This window comes from Cyphomyrmex costatus, unplaced genomic scaffold, assembly GCF_001594065.2.
Source record: "Cyphomyrmex costatus isolate MS0001 unplaced genomic scaffold, Ccosl1.0 scaffold192, whole genome shotgun sequence".
Taxonomy (NCBI): Eukaryota; Metazoa; Arthropoda; class Insecta; order Hymenoptera; family Formicidae; genus Cyphomyrmex; species Cyphomyrmex costatus.
In genome coordinates this window covers 410,786-431,667 of record NW_017275954.1, presented here as the reverse complement: position 1 = coordinate 431,667, position 20,882 = coordinate 410,786, and the positions used below count along the sequence as shown (strand labels likewise).

Here is a 20,882-nt window from a genome sequence, read left to right as displayed (position 1 = left end):
AAAAAATAAAAATTCTAAAAATAAAAATGAACATAAAGTTCTTTATTGCAGATATATATTTTCAATAAAGAACTTTATGGTCATTTTTATTTTTAGAATTTTTATTTTTTACTGACATAGTAAACTATTTAACACGTTTGTTAAGTTTCTACTTAATCTGTTTCAGAAAATTGTAAGTATATATTCACAGTATTTTAAAATATCAATAAATAATTAATAATATGCAATACGTTATTAACAGTTTTAATTAGAATGTAAAAAACATCCAGGTGACCGTTAAAAAAATGAACTGAATACTCTCGAATTAAGAACATACTGCGTATAACTTTGTTTGCAACATTGTGTTTGTCATATATAAAACAAATCTCTTGCATCAGCTATTCCACTGTTACGTCCCTGTTCTAAGGCATACTTGGAGAACACGAAACAATAAGGACAATCATAAGACCCGCCCCGTCACTCTCTTGGTATACTCAATCATATAATTCTGTTTGTTGTACGATGAATTCTATCTAGAACTGTCACAAATTTACATATACAGAAAAGAGAGATATATATGTGTATATTGAGAGATTGAAGTTTCTCAATCGATGAAATGTCAGTATGTGCCGGCTCGTTAGTTAATAGAATTTATACTGAGCGTTTTGTATTATGAACTAGAAACAACGTGAATTACACGCTTATATACTTGTGATAATTTGTGTGCTATGATCTCCGTTACTGCTATGTTATCGCATTCCGTTCTGTTTTTATTTCGATTGGTTTGAATAACATTTATCAATATTATTCATGAAAAATAAAGTTGATGAAGGAAATATTTTAAAATCTTATGGAAGTTACTTTGTAAAAGCAAGTTAGAATTGATATCAGAATTGAATGATATATAACAATGTTTATCGGTATGAAGCTAATCGATTTTTTAGGAACAGAAATGTAATGAAGTTAATTTTTTATGCGAACGTGTATATATTATACATCCTTCATTCACTTGTTTCTACTGCATAACTTTTGGATAAAGAAATGTGTGAAACTTTTTGTTGCATTTAAGTAGAATTACACAACGAATTGTTAAAACTTTAATTGATGTAATTATAATTTTATATTCTTGAAAATAAATTTTCTTTAATTGGTTTTTTAATTGATTTAATTTTTATATTATATTTGTACATACCGTTATATGTATGTTTATCTTGTTATTTGTTGAGCGTGTCTTGTGGTGTTTATTGTATTTTTTATATACAAAAGCATTATCTACACTATAACTAAACCCGTTTCTTTTTCACGAACAAGTAATTTCTTGTTACGCTACTTTAATCGTGTCCAAAAATACTTGAACAATTAGGCATTTGTATACTATATATAAAATGTGAAATTATGGAACAGCGTTTAGGATAGTCATAAGATCCACTTACCAATCTTCAGACTGATAACTATGTATGGAACCAATAATTTGTAGATAATGTAATCAATTTTTGTAAATCGCAGAGAGTCAGAAGGTCTTCTATTTCGCAACATTCCACTTGTACTTAAAATAAGACGAAGCTAACGGCAGGCATTCTCTTGTTTTATTAAGAAACCAAGAGGCCTGACTTTTTCATATAATTAGTATTAAATATTATATCTTTTTGTAAACACACACACACACACACACACACACACACACACACACACACACACATACACATACGTATATACTTAATGTACATATACATACATACAATTGAGAAGGATTTTGATGCACATTTATAACAATTTTAGATTTTTCATATGACCCAATTAATTACTAGTAATAAAATAATAATACCTTAAGGATAGACATGCAAAATGTATTAGAATATCTTAAATTTTACGATGTCGAAGACGAGAGAATTGGGATAAAAATTCAAACGATTTTCTTACGACATATATAAGCCCGCGAACAAAAACCTTAATCAATAGAAACTTGATAAAAAAATCTTTTTGATCAAAGACAAAGGAAGGATTATAAAATTTGGAGCGTTCTGTAAAATAATTCCAAATAATGACAACACGATTCGAGTGTCTTAGTCAACTGTATAATTAGCAAAACAATTCTAACGAAGACCATGCATGGTCTTTAAATATATTGCTCTGATAAATTATGTATTTCTGATGTGAATTGAAACATTTATATTTTATGTTTACAAAACTGAAGGCACTTCAATATATTCATGTGTCTTTTGAATCTACAGAAAGTATACTTCCCATTTCTCTTGCCTCTGATATTACATAGCTCGGCGTCATGCTGAAGTGAGTCTCGTGCAACGCACATTTATATGGTGCCGAATGTACCGGAAATAAATGCATTTATTGTACTATTCCTCTTTAGTTTAAGACTTTAGGTTTATAGGAAGAAAGAAGAAATATGAGACCCGATAAATGTGGTCATGAGAGAAACGCGACGCTGCAAGCTCTGTCATAATCGGCACAGCTTACATCGTTGCTGATAATGGAACGTCCAAAGAGTGTAAACATGCAAATTTATGATATGCCAACAAGAAAGTACGATATTTTTCCACCGATGCGAGATATCCTAGCTCCGTAGTAATTGTATAGCACATTACACAATTATATATTGTACAAGTATAGATACTAACGTAGGTTACTCTTTTGCGATTAATCCACGTTACATTAGTGAGGAACGTCCTCCTCAAGCTCAATAATATATACGTAGGAGGAGAATACGAATGATAGAGATAATCATCAGGTATAAGTAGCGGGACACTTTTATATCGCGCAAAAGAACTTTACAGGTAATAAAAATATCTTCTTCATAGCTCGTTGGAAAATATAATACAATATGCGCGATGTAAATATTGCTTATCGTTATAATATTTCTATTAATTTAAACGGAGTAGAGTATTGTAGATGAAACAGTCGAGTTATTAGCAAAATCTTCCGTTTTATATATATAGTTGCAGTTTAATTAATGTTCATTTAATTTTGATGAAAATAATGCAAAGGTAAAGTCAAGAAGCAATGCAAAAAAAGTAACACATTTCGATATCGTTTCTAAACGTTATTCTCATACGTCAATTTCACACTTTTCCATTGTAAGTGAGCATTAAATCTTAGGGATGAATCGTAGTTACTTGAAATGAGTGAGACTTCATACTCGAATTACATCTTTAGACTCTCTACGCACTTTTTTGTAAGACGCGCACTACGTAAAATAGCGGAGAGACGAACATCGAATACCTGCATCAGTATTATTAAATTTAAGAAGACGAGCATTCGAGATTTAATCGACTCGTGAAGAACTGACAGAAAGTACTTCATAGCATAGTACTTCAGCTTTTAAGGTAGAATAATTCGTGATTCGATGATCGCATGATACGTGTTCTTCTATTCTATTATTACACTATCTTGCAATAATCATTAGCATAAATATAAATAGATAGAATATTAATTTTAATATAATGCAAAGTAATCTTTATAAAATATCTTATATCACTTCATTGAAAATTTATTTTCTTCTACCACGTAAAATTCGCGTAAAAAAAAATATATACATATATTTAAACGTCCTAAGCAAAGGAAAGTTAAAAGATGACATGGTAATGTATAATAAATGCCACTAGAAATTACTATATCGTCTTTTGATATTATTTTGCTACTTAGGTTTCAATTATCATTTCCATAATTCTTCATGTTTGTTCGTGTAATTATTGTGGTATTTATATAACCATCTGTATATATTACGTATCTATTTTCTCTGAAGATTTGCATTTCCTCGAACGTGCGTATGCGACCATCGGAGCTTTTGTAAGAGATACTTCTTGTAATGTGTGCGTTTATATCTATATATATTACATGATATACTATTTGTTAATAAGTAGTATATATATATATATATATAACAAGTGTATTCAATCTTCGGATAAATTACGTAACCAATATATTGTGCAACGTGAATTATGTGCCAAAGCGTAAGATAAAGAAAATACCATTGGCCTGACCGCGCCGATATGCCTTGAGGAAGATCTAGTGCAAAACATTTTGTAATTTCTTTAATTATATGGAACATAAACATTAATGCCTAGAAAAATTTACATTTAAATTTATTCGTAATAATAAATGTAGCAACAGTTAATTCATTTATGAACAAATTGAAATTTTAAACCGTTGAAATCGGTTTTGATATTGAATTTAATTCTTTCTGTGATTTATCAAAAATTGATTCTTTTTAAATTGATTTTTTTCTGAAAGATGAAAATTTTAAAAGAGACTCATTAAAAATTTATAAGATTTTTTTACACAAAAGTATAATTCAATAAATAGATGTGAGCTTTGAAAAAGCTGAGATTTACTGTATCATTGCACGATCAATTCCTTGAATCTTTTTGGCGGATACGGTCAGCTAATGTACAAGTTAGTTACATAAGTTCGCCTTGATATAAGAGTTTAGCATTAAAAAAGATCAAGAGAAGAAAAAGCATTAACGTCCGATATTTGCAATGAATTCCAGAAAAATTTTCCGATTTCTACAAAATTTGGTAAAAAATATCTCAAATGTCACAAACTAAGATAATTGCAGGGAGTTGACAGGAGCTCTAATTCAAATAAAAATTTATTAATATCACATCTAAATATGAAACGTTTCGAACGAAAAAATACAATATGTGTGAAGAGCTATCAACTAAAATATTTATCTTAACTAACGTGAATCCGATTAGTAATAATCGTATTAAAAATTTTTTCATGAATAATATTCGTTTGTCATTTAAGATATTTTTACTAAATCTCATGAAGGTCGGAGATTTTTTTCCGAATTTCATTTGATATTTGTTTTAGATATTTTCATCATAGTAAATAAGTCAATCGCATTAATAATAGTCTCTAATGTTATCACAGTATTTGTCATGATTGCAGTGAATAGGGTAATAATTGCTGTAATGAACGATTTCGCTCAAAGTGCCGAATAAAGGAGACGAACGCAAAAACATGTGTTTTACAATAGTGTATTATTTATAGTTCATTTATTCTTTAAAATCGTATTTTTATGTTATCTCATTTATTTACATATTTTCAACTGTCTTGTTCAATTTTTGCTTATTTAATACAATGTTTTCAAATACAATGAGAAACTATTAGAAGAATTTAATATATCAAATTCGTGTCTTAATTTTATTAGAATCTTATTCTTAAGATAGTACATTAAATTTTTCTGTTCTTCGTATAAATTAAAATCCCTGTTTTTATCGCTCAGTATCGACGATAAAATTGATTATTTTTTTTGTATAAAATTCAACAAATGGACGTAACATTGTATAAACATTACATTTCATTTGCGTAAGAGTAAATGCACACCTTTATTTTCAAAAATAAAAATAATCGGTGTTAAATTCAATGTAAATACCTCCATTAATAAAATATTTGAAATTTATTTCTGTTCATTCGGAACCACGATTGACTTCATTATAACAATGAAATTAGAATTTTGTGTAACAAACTGATTTATATTTTTATTACATAGTCATAGTCCAGTTTTTCTTCTTATTATTGAGTTTCGATATAATTAATTTTTATTTCGTATATAAAATATCAATGACCTAAATTAAAATGTAAGTCGTCTCCAAGATATCGTAAGATATCTTCCTAATGTGGTTCCGTAAAATTCGTTAAAATTCATAAATTAAAATATTAAAACTTTATATTTATAGACGATTCCAATTATAATACATCTAGGACAGATATATAAAAAAATATGATTAACGCACATTATTAAAAATAAGCGAGGATCATTTCATAAACAAAAAGTCCCGTACAAAATATACGGAAAATGGGTTCCAACTAATTTGGCTGAATTTATAATATGTTGTAGTCCTGATCGTTCTGATCAAAAGTCTCCATGAGCACGAAGTAAAAAAATGAACAGTTTTTGAGTTATTGTACATCAAACTCTGTCGAAACGGCTAATTCCATATGATACTTGAAGGTACATTTTCGTACCTATTACTCTCTCTCTCTCTCTCTCTCTCTCTCTTCTCTCTCTCTCTCTCTCTCTCTCTCTCTCTCTCTCTCTCTCTCTCTCTCTTTCTCTTTCTCATACAGTGTGCCCATGGAGACTTTTGATCAGGACGCGACCAGAACTATAACATATTATAAGTTCAGCCAAATTAGCCGGTACCCATTTTCCGTACGTTTTGTGCGGGGTTCTTTGAAATATTATTAACCTTACTTTGAAAAACATGTATACTTTGAGTAACAGCATATTATAACACTTTATATTCAATTATACCAGAAGGTTTGGGGGTTATCGCCGTGATGGTATTCACTTGATCAGGATACTGCATCAGTGCACCCTTTGCCTTGATGAAGTGAAAGGCATGGTTCATAAAACGTTGGCTTTAAAAATGAACAGCAACACGATGATAACTCGCAAACCTTCTGGTATAATTGAAGATAATACCCATAAAAGCCTCAAATGCGTTATAACACTATACTTTTACTTTTTCAATTATTCGTTGAACTTTATTTTTTCAATAAGACAACAACGTGAATTGCTTTATATAGCATTAATATACGAAATTATTATTTTGATATTTATGTATTTACAAGTCTACACTAAAAAATTTTACAATATAATATGTATACTGTGTATTATATATTTGTAAGAAGGAACTAAGATCACTTTAACATTACAATAAAAATTTAATTGAAGCTTCAGAGTATAAATGCATGAATATATGTGTTATAAATGATCATTGTATGTTCTTTATAAATTATCATTTTTCAGTAAAAATCTAATCAATTGAGTGTAATATACATTTCTCTCGATATAAGAATCATGTATCTCTGTTAAAATATGATCGGAATAATTAAATAAATATTTTTATGAATCACTGCATTATTCCAGTTAAAATAAACACTATAGACAAGTATATTGGTAAATTCGCAATCATCTTTTTTCATTTCATAAATATGTGTAAATCATGTAATAATATTCATTCGCATAATCGCGAAATACCTTTTACACAACTAGATAAATTTTGAATAATGTACTGAAATTATTTCACAATAATGATAAATGCTATCGTTAAAAATTTAACAGTTAGCGTAAATAGTTATCCTGAAAAGTTTACAATATACATTCTTTTTCTTAATATTATACAAATAATAATAACCTGGACTGACAATGATCTCTGAACAAAACACAATAGTTAAAATTTAGTCAACTATTTTATAATCTATTATACATCTTATTTTTATTATCCTATTCGTTTTGAAATCATAATTGACAAAAAAATTTGTAAAAAATATGTACCATTATAATTATAATATACAGTTCTACACAATATGAGTGACAAACGACATTATATCAAATATTGTAATTATAATATGACAAAAAATTACTTTTTTTCTTTCGTACTCCATTTTAGAAAATAAAAGAGAAACACAATTTTAATTGTTATTATTAAATGAAATTTTATTAATAGATAAATTTTAAAATAAAGCAAAATCCTAATTCAAGGTTATTATTTGATGTAATATTGCAATCGATAATAAATTTAACAAACTTATTGTTAAATTATAAAATACAAAAAAAATTGGAAATAGCTGAAAAAAGGATACAACATAAGAAATAAATGAATATTGACAAAAAATTTATATATTTAACTTTTATTTATAATTTATCGCTAAATTTTGAAATATCTTTTTGAAAGTAATATAAAAAAAATTACGTTGAAAGGAAATTTAATATAATGCATTATTAAAATCTCAACAGTATCAAACTCGCTCACATAACAACAGCATTACTAAACCGTGATAATGCATTTAATCGGAATTTATTTTTTCTAAAAAAGTATATAGATATACGTAAAGTTTTATCTTGGAGTAATACCAATGTCTCTTTTGTTAAGGAATTAAAAGTGAAAGCAAAGTAATTAATTTTATGCTAGTAGTACTGGTGTTACAAAAAAATTAATTTAAAAATTTAATCCTTTTTTAAAAATGTAATATTTATGATTCGTCATTTATTAAACAATTGTTAATAATATAAATTTATTATCTATTCCTACATATTTTCTACGAGCGTTTAAATTTAATGGTATAGAATTTGAATATAGGAAATGCGTACACAGTCTTCATTCATTATTGGCATTTAATCACGTAAACAGTATTACTCAATCAATTTAAACAAATAAAAAACGTTTCTTATCGTTTCTGAATTACATGCTTCTGGGCTAAGCATTTGAGGACATTTAATTTTTTGTTAATAGCAATCATACTAGTACTTTTTTCCGTGAAATATATTTATATCTTATTATGGCTATCATTGAAAGCATTAACTACTCAGGAGACTTAATAACAGTCGATTAATAATGACGGTGGAAATAATAAATTAATGACACAAAATATATGGTAAAATATATATCTTTATATGTCTTTTTATGGAATTTTGATATAGGTATGTATGCACTGTATAAATATATATTATACATTATCCTTTATTTAAAAAAAAAGTTTATCCCGTATCTTGAACAAGATCAACTGCAAAATATCATTAAAACGTTACGTTTAAATAAAAATATAGTTAGCAAGAATAATATAATTAATTACAAGTACGATAAAATACAATATAGAACTGATAAAGACTACACAAACGATGAAAACTATGAAAATGACAAGAAATTCTTCTTATATTAAATTATATTAGGTTGCAAAATGTTACAGTCAATTAAATGTTTCGACAAAAACAATCATGTGATAAATTGCTAATTGTTATCTAATAATAAAACATGAAAAGAATATATAAGCACCTTAAACAAATTAATGAGAATAACAAATATCATATTTAAAAAAAGTTCTTTTCGTAATGATATTTATTACAAGAAAAAACTTAATATAATGAATATCTTGATATACTACTTGATTTTTCAGGAGATCCTAAAGCAAAGCTCGAACTCTAATAAAATTGCCAGATGTAACTGTTTTTTAACACATCGACATATCGTTTACATACTATCACATTAATATCTCATGCAGACAATGATGCATGAAGTCGCATTACTTGTCAATTTTCGTATCATAAATTTGTCGCGATAAAATGTCTATAAGTCTAATTCTAAGAACTCGACTCTTCACGCAAACTACGTGTCTGTAAACTACTATTTCTTTAAGTACAGATTGAACAGCTTTTATATGAAACAAATGTTACGACGTGCAGTTCTGGAGCGCTATATTGAACTAAGAAATGGTAAAGACCTTAATTTTGAAATCTTTATCGTTTTCAGCATAGATTCTACTTCACAGGTACGTATTAATTCGTATACTTTAATCCTGTAAAAGAATTTTCGAATCTGTAAATAACAAAAAAAAATTTACGATACAAAAAAATGATATGGTTTAGTCGGTAATATAGACGACTTTAGGATCCCCTTAAAGGCTGGTATTAAATTTGTTATACGACAAAAATTCGAAATTTATTGATTGGCTACAAGATAGAGAGAGATCCGATAACTTCTTTTTCTTGCAGCCAATCAAGATACTTAAAATGTTTTCTCATATGACAAATGTAATATTAGCCTAAAATACTAAATATTAAACAAACAAAAATTTTGTTAAAAATTTGAATCAAAGAGAAAATTATTTAAATTATATAACAGAATCACACATATCTGCAAAATTTACCGAAAAATCGATCATTTAGATAAATAATAAGGATATACAGGGTTGCCACAAATTTTTAATCGCAAAATTTCCTGACATTTTCCTGATTTACTGACAAAATTTTGAGATTTTTCCTGACTTTGAATAATACATATTTTGCAATGTTTTATCGTAATACGGAAAATGTTAAATATTCTGTTGATCCAGCAGTGTAACATAGATGCACATTTTCTTCAGGAAACGAATTCCAAAAAAAAAAGGTAGTCCAAACCAATCATAGAGGAACAAGGCAATATAAATTTATTTACAGCTATTTTATTTTCCCTGAGAAGTGTGCTAAATCCCTGACTTTTTCTGACTTCTCTGACGCATTTTTTTAATTCCCTAACATTTCCCTGACTTGTGACAATCCTGATATATCTCTCTGTCTAAATGCAAATGCATTTATTTACAAATTAGCAAAATGGAAGTTCACAAAAAATCAGTTGCTTTCAATCAGTATGTCAAATGTTAATTAAAATGACATAAATGTGTATTTTCATCGAATAATGACTGTTTTTTAATATAATCATTCATCTCCTGGTAAGCATTCTAAAAAATATATTTTCACCAATTTATGTTTGAGATACATAACCAATGCTGTTGTAATGGCTACGGGCCTCGTGTTTCGATGAATTCTCGTGCAACGCAAACTCCTGTACCGAACCGCACTCAAAGCCTGGACAATATAAGCAGATGTAGCGTTCCGGGTTCTCCGAGACTCGCTGCATTGTGTTCACGGTCACGAGCATAACGTTATCCCTCGTTGGTATTAGGTTGGTTGGTTGCAATTGATAAGACATATCTGTCTTGGATATTATATAATGCATAACATTATTGCCAGCATTCAATTGTTGCTGCTGCTGTTGTTGTTGTTGCATCTGTTGTTGTTGTTGCATCTGTTGTTGTTGTTGCATCTGTTGTTGTTGTTGCTGCTGTTGTAATTGCAACGTCAACTGTAAATGTTGTTGTAACTGTTGTCGCAGCTGCTGAGATTGCTGATGCAGTTGCTGTGACTTTTGTTGCGTTTGTTGTCGTTGTTGTGGCTGCTGTAAATGTTGTTGTAACTGTTGTTGCAGCTGCTGCGATTGCTGATGCAATTGCTGTGGCTGTTGTTGCGTTTGATGCCGTTGTTGTGGCTGCTGTGATTGCTGATGCAGTTGTTGTACCTGTTGCATTCGTTGTGACTCTTGTTGCATCTGTTGCAGTTGTTGTGACTGCTGCAATTGCTGATGCAGTTGCTGTGGCTGTTGTTGCGTCGGTTGCAGTTGTTGTGGCTGCTGTAACTGTTGTTGGATTTGCTGTTGTTTCTGTTGATGTACCATTTGTGGCTGCTGTAACTGTTGTTGGATTTGCTGTTGTTTCTGTTGATGTACCATTTGTGATTGCTGTAACTGTTGTTGGATTTGCTGTTGTTTCTGTTGATGTATCATTTGTGGCTGCTGTAACTGTTGTTGGATTTGCTGTTGTTTCTGTTGATGCATCATTTGTGGCTGTTGTAATTTCTGCGATTGTTGTGGCAATTGCTGCGGTTGCTGTTGTTGCAAATATGATGGTGGCAATAGTTTAGGTCTTTGATAAGTTTGTAAGAACGGTCTGACAGGAACGATGTCAGTACTCTGCTGCTGTTGGGTAGATTGGATTGTCTTGTTTAATGAATAGTTGATAAGAGGCGGCAAGTTTTGATGATAGATCGTCTCCTGCGAAATTTGCTGCGAAGTAACATCGACATTGTTTAACGACACACACGTTTCTTCTCGACGTAACGATTCTTTCCGTTTTGTTACTTCCACGTTTGTGTTATATCTGACCGAATGCAATGATTGTACGCCGATCACTTGAGGTTTGGATGCGATTATTCGGGTGGATGTATTCGGATGCACAGTTACGGATGGAGTTATTGTAGAAGGGAGGGAACGATCTTGAGTGGGTATGACTGCTTGAGAGTTAAACGTCGGTTTCGTTGACCAGACTCGTACATTGCTGGACGAAATTGTCTGAACTTTGTTGTTTTGGCAAAGCAAATTACCGTTGTGTGTTAACATATGTGTCGTCAATTTTTGCTGAGAATCGAATAATACGCCACATATTTGACATAAGGATGACACTTCCGGTGGAGTATTTGTTAGCTCTGCTAAGGATTTCACACGTAAGAAAGCCTTAGGCACAGAACTCATGGCATCCTTCGGTAACGATTTTTTGGAGTTTTCACTTGAAGAATTCGCTGTTGACGATACTGGGTAATCTACACAATTTCCAAGGGTATTGTTATCCTTCAAAACGCTCGAATTTGTCTTCAGCTGCGTGTTCTCGGATTCTATCAAATTTATAACACTAACTCGGACATTTGAACTTGTATTTTCTTTTACGTTGTTCAAAGTCTTAGCAGATGATATAATCGGAGTCATATTGTTGATATTTCGTATTTGCCCATCAATATTGGTAGAATCGGATGTCGTTGATTTCGTGTTTTCTTGCGGAGTAGAAGGTATATTGTCAACATTTTTTTTGATCCCGCTAGATACTGAACTTTCTTCACTTTCCGACAACACTATCGTTAGCTCCTCATCTGAATCATCATCAACATTTCCCGAGTTACCATTGCTGCTTGGTTTTGATTGCGTGACTGCAACGAGGGAATTGTGTGAAGAAATTTGTACCGGAACCTGCGGGCCATTTCTAGTTGCTTGTGCTTCCTTATTGGAATATACTAATGATTGTGTGGATTGATTCTTATCCAAAAGATCATACAGTAAACAAGTCGATTTTTGTGATTCTTGTGATTTATCATTCATAGATTTACCAATAAAATTGTGCTCATTATCAAAACAACTTAAATTCATATAAGGTAAATCGTTTATAGTAGTGTCTTTTTGCGAATTTATGTTGGAATTCTGATCATCGATGTCGTGATAGATTACCTCGCATATGATCGGTATCTGCTGTTTCTCGTTGTTGTTTCTGTGCACGAGCGCGTGTTTTTGAAACAACTCGACACTATGGAAACAATTACGGCAGATAGAGCATATATATTCCGCTCGTAGCTCACTGTGAGTTTGCCAATGCTCTGTGAAAGTCTGCAAACATTGACACATGGTTGTGCATACTTTGCAGATATATACTTTCGTTACGGCGGTAACAGCTACGCAAGTATAATGCAAATGTAACTCTCGCTTCTGCGTATGCTCCAATGAATGCAACTCAAAGGACATCCTGCTGTAAAACGTCTTGTTACAAAATCCGCATTTTAGCGAGATTGGTATTTTGTTGAGGGTCGAAGTCGTGCTCTTGCCATCCGAAAATCCGAAGCGAGGCTCGACGCTGTTGGTGGCGCTTTCGCAAACCGTCTTATGTGATTTCAGTTCCTGTTCGTAGATAAAAGGCATTCTACAGTCTTGACACACATAATCGGCTACTTGCATATAAAGATTTTCTATCGATACGTCTGTTGTTGGTAACTTGATCAGTTTTGAGCTGATGTACGAAGGCCTTGGAAACGAGAGACGGCTAGCTAGGAATAACGAGTTCTTCTCATGATTTTGGAAATGGTTCTCGAAAAGCGTTCCAAAACTATAGAAGATAACTTTGCATATGCTGCAGGAAAATGTCACCGTGCCTGTGCGATCAAGTCGAGAATGCATCTTTAAATGTTGTAATAAGTCCTCGAGAGAGTTCGACGTCTGTTGACACCTAACACAGAGCAACTTCGACTTCCTACCTTGTAGTCGATTTTTATTACAGAGCGTGCTATCCACAGACCTCATACAGTGCATCTCGAAGCATTCCAAGCGTCGAAATATTGTGTGGCAAGTGGTGCACAATAAAACTATTTCGATGTGAATGTTCGATCTCATCGTCTTATTTGTTTCGTTTTTGGGCTTATGGCACTTACAAATAGAGAAAGATTTCTTTGGTGAACTTTGAAGTTCTGAAGATAATTCAGCGTCACATACGTTTTCTTTCTCCGCACATTGCGTCTTGCTAGCTTCTTGTTCGATATTATTCGTTACAGGCATCGACTGTTCTTTTGCATCTTGCTCTACAGTATCTGTCACCGATAACTTCGAAATTTTGTTTCTTTTTTTGGTCTTCTGCTGTGATATTTTTGAGCTCACAAGATTCTCCGCATTCGATTTGTTTGTATTTTCTGGCAGATTCTTCTTTGGCTCATTGATATTATTTTCAACCATTTCGACTTCTTTCATGGCTTCTACCGAATTTTCCACTATATCATTGGAGACTTGATCATTAGTTTTGTTAGATTCTTGCGTAGAAGTAATGTAATTTTCGATCATAGTTTGCATACTCTGGAAATCATTAGCCATATGTTTCGCCATATCTTCAAAAAGTTCTTGATTGGTATCAAAGGACTTTGAACAAATCTTGCATATTATTTGTTTTCTTTGAATGTTCGTCGAACTACTGCATTTAACATTATTGGATTCTGGAATTTTCGCACTACTTGAAAAATTCTGACAAGATGTCGACTTTATAACTGACCTAGCTTCCATTTTATTTTTTGACATCTTGATTGGTCGACGGCGCATTTTAATGGCTTTCAATGATGATAAGGAGGAAGAAGAGGATAGAATTTTCATATCGGAATTAACAACGGATTTATCAAATTGACGTGAGCTACTTTCTCCGTTAACTGAAGAACATTGCTGTTTCGATGTGGACGGTTTCGAGTTTTCTAAATTTTGTTCCTTGTTTATAATCTCTAAAAGTGAGGATTTTATGCATTTTGATGCATAAGTAGAATTAGAATCCATATTTAGTGTTGTATAAAAACAAGAAGCCAAATGTTTCAACAACAAATTGTAATTCTTAAATGACGTGCCACACGTAACGCACTTTTGAGGTGTCTCTTCTTCCTTTTGTTTTCTTTGAAATAATTGTTCAACGCTGCAATTTTCCAAAGTTTTTGACTTTATTGATTTATCATTAGTTGATTCAAGATTGGTTGTTTTCTTACACAATTTTGGTGACGTCTCCAATATCTTTTTGTCTGATTTTAAAGAAGCGTTAAATGTAATAACGTCTGTCTCTTTTGCGTTTTTACACAGACTTTTAGAAACAGTACCGTCCTTAGATTGAGTAAAATCACTTCTAAAGATTGTTTTATCATTTGTGTCACATAGAAGATTTTCACTGCTGATGGATGACTCGGGTTTGGATATATTACATTCTGTCGGCTTTGTTGAAGTGTTTGTCTGTTTCTTCGGCGAAGTGAGTTTTATAGATCTGATCGATGTTGTATGTTTCATGGAAGACGATGTGGAAGCCAAAGTGACACTCTCGCTTTCCGCATTCACCGATTCCTTCGACAAGTTTCTCAAAAAGGAAAATATTTTTGGTGGTGATTTCGACGTAGAAGCGATTATATCTTGTGATTTTTCCGACGTCGTTACTGTACGAAACGCGTTTCGCCATATTTCTAAACGTTCCTTTGACGAAGTACTGTTCTTTTCGGATGCCCTTGGCGATAAAGTTTTACAATGATTTTGAATGGGCTCTTGACAGATCTGAGATAGAGCATTTTTGTCGCTGTTTTCTGTGGTCAGAACGTCTGTAATAAAAATTAAAATAAAATCATGTTAATTATTATAAATTCGTATACAAATTTTATGATTTCGAGGACATTGTTCAACGATTACATTATGTGATTACCCCTTAGATTATCAAAATTTTAGATTAATGAGAATAAATCAATTATAAGAGAATTAATAATATTTTTAGTTGAAGTGTATTTTAATGCTTAATAATACCAATACGCAAATCGAGATGTTTTAGCTTCAAAATTTGAGATTGGGTTTTAAGTCAACAAATTGAAAGGGTAATCACATAATGTAATCGTGGGCCTAAAATCATAAAATTTGTACACGAATTTATAATATGATATGAAACTCTCATGTATAATCAAATAATTACATATGCAATCATGAAAAATCATTGTGTAATATTAAATAAAATCGTTTATTTTACCAAAATGTAGTGAAGACAATTATTTGTAATAAATAAAAAAAATTTACATTAATTGTAAAAAAATTATATGAAATCATGGAATCAATGTGACAATATTTCAGCTAGTGATTATCCCTTCGTAACAAACCGAATCGGAGTTTACAAAGTTGAAGAAAAAAAATGTATTTGCAAAAATTTACATATTGGTATTATTAAGCACTCGGTTTGATCAAAAATAGGTCAATTTTTCTTAATTTAAAAATTATAAAAAGATAAAATTAAGTAAGATTTTTTTGAAGAAAAAGTCGTACCTTTTATTGAATTTTCTTCGCTAAAGCATAATTTAGGGTTTTCGTTTACATTTTGTCCTCCAGATAAACTAGAACTTATACTATGATCTTTTATACAAGTGATATTTGCACCCATTCTGCTTTCTAAGCACATGTTTTTATACATCGTTAATTCAGATTTATTTTTGTAAATAGAATTTATCACAAAGTTTAGATATTTCTTCATTAAATATTCGACTTTGATCGCCGAATATCTTCCATTTTTAGAAGAATACTGTAAAGTATCCAGTTTTATTAGCAGAATTTTAGGTTTCTTGAACAGTTTATATTTCTTCCGTAGTTTATTTAATTTTGATCTTGATAAATGTGTATCAATGCAACTATTGATTAATGGAGAATTCTCAGGAATATCTTGTGTTTCCAAGAATTTATCTTCTATTGGTAAAATCAATTTGTCATGAGATTCTGAAGCTATAAAATTTTGCGACAGCTTCTGTCGATCCAATTGTTCTTCTATTGATTCAGATGCAATATCCGAATGCTTTATTGTGCTCTTTCGCCATTTAACAACATCTTCATCTTTCATTTCTTCCAATTTGGTTAAAATAATTTTCGCTGGAGAGTCAATACATATTTTTTCTGTTTCAATCTTTTCAGGAGATAAATGAGATTTATTACAATTATTGTCTTCATTTACTGTCGTATTACTTATAATTTCATTTTCATTATCAGATTCCGATAATAATATTTTCCGACGTTTCTTGCTTGGTAAATGCAATTCTTCTGTTTCACTGTCAGACGAGCTTTTATATATTCTTAGCCTTTTAAATTTATTCAGCTTTTTTTTTATTTTTTCAGCCATAAGCTTCAATCTTAAACGAATCAGTCTGTTCACTGCTTTTGTGTGAGATAAATGGTTACTAAGGTTAGAATTGTTGCTATGCAAACTCTGATCTGTTTCCTTTATACTTGATGATTGTGTAGCTAAAGAATTGCAATTTATTGCGCTCATATTCCTAGGTGTAATGTTTTTCCGATAATATTTATATGGTAAAGTACGAGCACATGCATGAGTTATATCGACATGCAAATCTTCTTTCTGTGTCTCACATGTTGATAAATTAAAATGTTCAGTCTTGTTTTGTGCCGTATTACTTATTCTTTGCTCATTCTGCTGAGCATTTTCACACAATTCTTTTTGATATGATTGAATATGCAAGTATGTATCTATTTGTTCATTTCCTTCTGACGATATAGCTCTTGTAATAGGTTTTATATTTTGAAATGATTGCTGATAACTCGAAGACTTAGAAGAACGAATTATATTTTTTTTATAAAACCTTGTTTCTAGTAGGCCATATCTCCATCTATTTCTTCTCTTACGTATTCTTTTTTTTTTTGTATTTGATAAACGCGTAAGCTTCACTGAAATATCTTTAGTTAAGATACTATTGGAATCTTTCTCTTGTATTAGGTTCTGTTTGTTTCCGTCTCTTGTTCCCGTCACATTTGAATTCGTAGAAGTACTACAACTTGGTATTACTTCCAACAGTTTTTCGTCCAAGTTTTTATCCATCTGTAATTTATTTAATAATATGGATTATGAAACTTGTTAAAATATACAGAATAACTTGTACAAAGTGTAATAAAATTTTTTTTTTAATTACTGAACATAACAATTTTTATTATATAAACATAGAATTTTATTTCTTATATACACAACAAATAAAATATTATTTTCAAACAGGAAGAGACAAAGAAAGATCCATATGCTCAAATAAAATTTAAATTGAATAGTTTTTTGTATAACTTAATATTTTTGAATAAATCTTATCGAATTTAACAGTATTTACTCGAAAACCTTTTTTGTATCTAAATAGAATAAATTACTTTTATACAGAATGTAATGTATTGTTACATATATTAATTAACCTATTCTAATTATTAATGTAAAGATTTTACAAATATTTTATTAGTAATGACAATTTCGTGTAAGTTGACAATCTGAATTAATCAGTCTTTTAATGAAATATTTGACAAAATATTAATAGACTGAAATAGCTGAAAGTATAATTACATACTTGTATAAAAATGAATAACATTATGTGTAAAAGCATTTATCATTCAATATCGCTACAATATAAACTTTTTATTACAACTCTATACATACAACAGATGTCAACAAATTGTATGTTATAATAGATTGAAATAGATGCATTTAAAAGAGATGCTTTGTTTAAATAAAAATGAAAAATTCCAAGCTATGCTACAATACAAGGTCTGTTATCTTTACTCAACTAATGTAATATCTTAAAGTAATATATTTGATATGTGATGAAAGAAAGTTCTAATGAATAAGTCTAACTTTTTATTTGTGTATTTTTTCCGTACAACAAATTTTTCAAATCTGTTGATTGGCTATACGATAGAGAGATCCAAGGACCTCTCTATCCTATACACATTTGTCATACGTAAAAAACGCTCAAATAAAACAGCACCCTAAAAAACAGACCTATACTTCTAATACTGGAAGCATTTTGGCTCATGTTTGCTACTTTCTCTTAGTTTTATAACCTACCAATTGACAAAAATTAATTAAGTATGCTTTCCTTTTAAAGTACACACTCAATACAAACATCGTTCTATCTTTGACATTCAACAAATGATAAAGATAGAACGATGTTTGTGTCGAGTGTGTCCTCTAAAAGAAAAGCATACTAAAATTACGCTAAAGAATTCATTCGCCAGTCATACATTATTCACTACTGTATTAGCTCGCATATTGTTATCAAATTGATAAATCTCCAAATTTTTATTCTCAAAAGTTAGTAGAAAAGCACGCTGCGCAAATCAAAAGTGAAATAAATTAAGAGAGAAACTGCTACTCCCTTTACTCACTTCCTCAAACTACTCAATAATCGACGTCAATCGACGTATACATCGTAGTCAGTTGAGGTTAGTTCAGGTTACTTTATCCAGCGTAGTGAATTTTCCTGTTTTCTCACACATTCCATCTACGACATAAAGAGCAACGCGATAAGCTTTGGAATTTTCTAAATTCCTTTGTCGTTCGCGACAAATCGTGCCTCCGGCTTCATAAATCGTTTTCGGAGTCAATTCAATCTTACAATTAGTATGACTAAACTTTCTGAATGAATTAATGATTACTAGTCTATTTTCTGTTCCTGCACCAGAATTCTCTTTCTTGTTTTCAATATCAATATCAAACATATGCCTGTTTCAATTTAAGTTCTAAAAGTGTACACTAATTCCAAACGCAGCCACAGAAAAAACAGACTCCATATTTAAGTACTCCTACCACGTTGGACGGTTGGAGGAGGTTAGAGTTAGGTTAGATTTAGAAAGACGACTCGAAAAACATGATACGTATCAATACGTTGTCCTCTACGGGGTTGTTTCCTTTCGATCATGCCGGCTTCACTGTCATGTACTGTTGCTCAATTGCAATCAATTGCAACTTTAATTACAACTGAATATATCTATGGCATACGTATGTACATACCTCATTCCTCTGAAATGCGCAGATGTTTCGTCGTCGTTCATTTGCTGCTCCGACGCTTTCTACACATTCGTCGCTTTTGTTATGTTGATATGACTAATCGTGAGACAAATTATTTATATGTTATATGTATCGTTGAAAAATTGTGATGTAATCACTTTCCTCAACACGGGAATCAACTACCTTTATACAGTCACTGCAGGCAATCACATCCACGTTCTGTGCTGGTCGGTTACTGCGTACAGATATGACCGGTATGACACATCATTGATCACGTGATCAACTTTGATCCTTTTTAAAATCAAGATTTTTTGAAATTCTTTTTACGATCTATTAAGGTGTGTTCCAAAATTGACTACCAGTACTGAAAACAGTGAAAACCTATTTTTCGTGACGTAAACTATAGATTTTCAGTACTGGCAGTCAATTTTGGAACATAGCCTATATATATGTGTAAGTATACGACTTTTCATATTTAGTTTAATCAGGTTTCATTTTTAATGAAATATTAAATAATAAATTATTTCATCAAGTAAAATAATTTTTATAAATTATAAAATAACAAGGCTCAACAAATTCAAAAAAACATCAAAAATAACAGGACTACGAGCCATAAATTAATTATTATAAATAATGAAGGAAAAGTTTCAATTTAAAACAAGAATTTAATGACATATGATGTGAAAACGAAATAACATATGACATAAATAAACAATAAAGGCAAACGTTTCGATCTCTATCGGGTCATGTTTGAGCCTTGTTATTTTATAATTTTTAATTTACGCGGACAAAATTATGCGTTACTATAATAACTATTTACCGTTTTCTTTTTCATCGATCAGAAACCTTTTTGATATTCATACTTGTAAAGAATAATTTTTGACACGTTTTACAAGCCGACGATATGCGTTTTATTAGTTATTACATCTTTTTATTTTATATGCGTCAATATTTATTATGTCAATATCATATATGTTTTTTGTTCTCTAAATAATTTTATATACTATGGCATTGATAATGACCCGATAGGGATCGAAACGTTTGCCTTTATTGTTTATTTATCTCATATGTTATTTCGTTTTCACATAATATGTCATTAAATTCTTATGTTTTAAATTGAAACTTTTCCTTCATTATTTATAATAATTAATTTATAGCTCGTAGTCCTGTTATTTTTTATGTTTTTTTAATAATTTTTATATTCTTCGGATTTCCAAGTGTGAAATTCCACACACAGAAAAATTTTAAGAGTTTGGAGTACTCCACATTAACCACACTATAGTCGACACTTCTATAACGTTCAGAAAAAACGTTATTGGCGCTAATTGTATTAGTCTATTCTTATTTTACGTCTAATAAACGACGAAGGTAAAATGACACAAATAATTTTAATAGTATCTGATAATCATCTACTATAGACTTCTATATATATATAT

At 30.5% G+C, this 20,882-nt stretch overlaps 1 protein-coding gene across 2 annotated transcripts; it reads right to left on the bottom strand.

The window, feature by feature from the left end:
- Window positions 1-10,215: 10,215 nt before the first annotated feature.
- Window positions 10,216-19,662, bottom strand: LOC108772599 (uncharacterized). 2 transcript variants are annotated; one of them, XM_018538167.1, is made up of 5 exons: window positions 19,630-19,662; window positions 19,450-19,542; window positions 18,825-18,940; window positions 15,948-17,502; window positions 10,216-15,241 (listed from the first exon to the last, which is right to left on the bottom strand). In XM_018538167.1, the coding sequence occupies exons 4-5, from the start codon at window positions 17,500-17,502 to the stop codon at window positions 10,248-10,250; spliced, it is 6,549 nt and encodes a 2,182-aa protein (XP_018393669.1). In that variant the 5' UTR covers window positions 18,825-18,940; window positions 19,450-19,542; window positions 19,630-19,662; the 3' UTR covers window positions 10,216-10,247. The 2 variants fall into 2 exon arrangements, with proteins under 2 accessions (XP_018393669.1, XP_018393670.1); XM_018538168.1 differs by lacking the exon at window positions 18,825-18,940 and having other exon boundaries at window positions 19,630-19,656.
- Window positions 19,663-20,882: the final 1,220 nt, after the last annotated feature.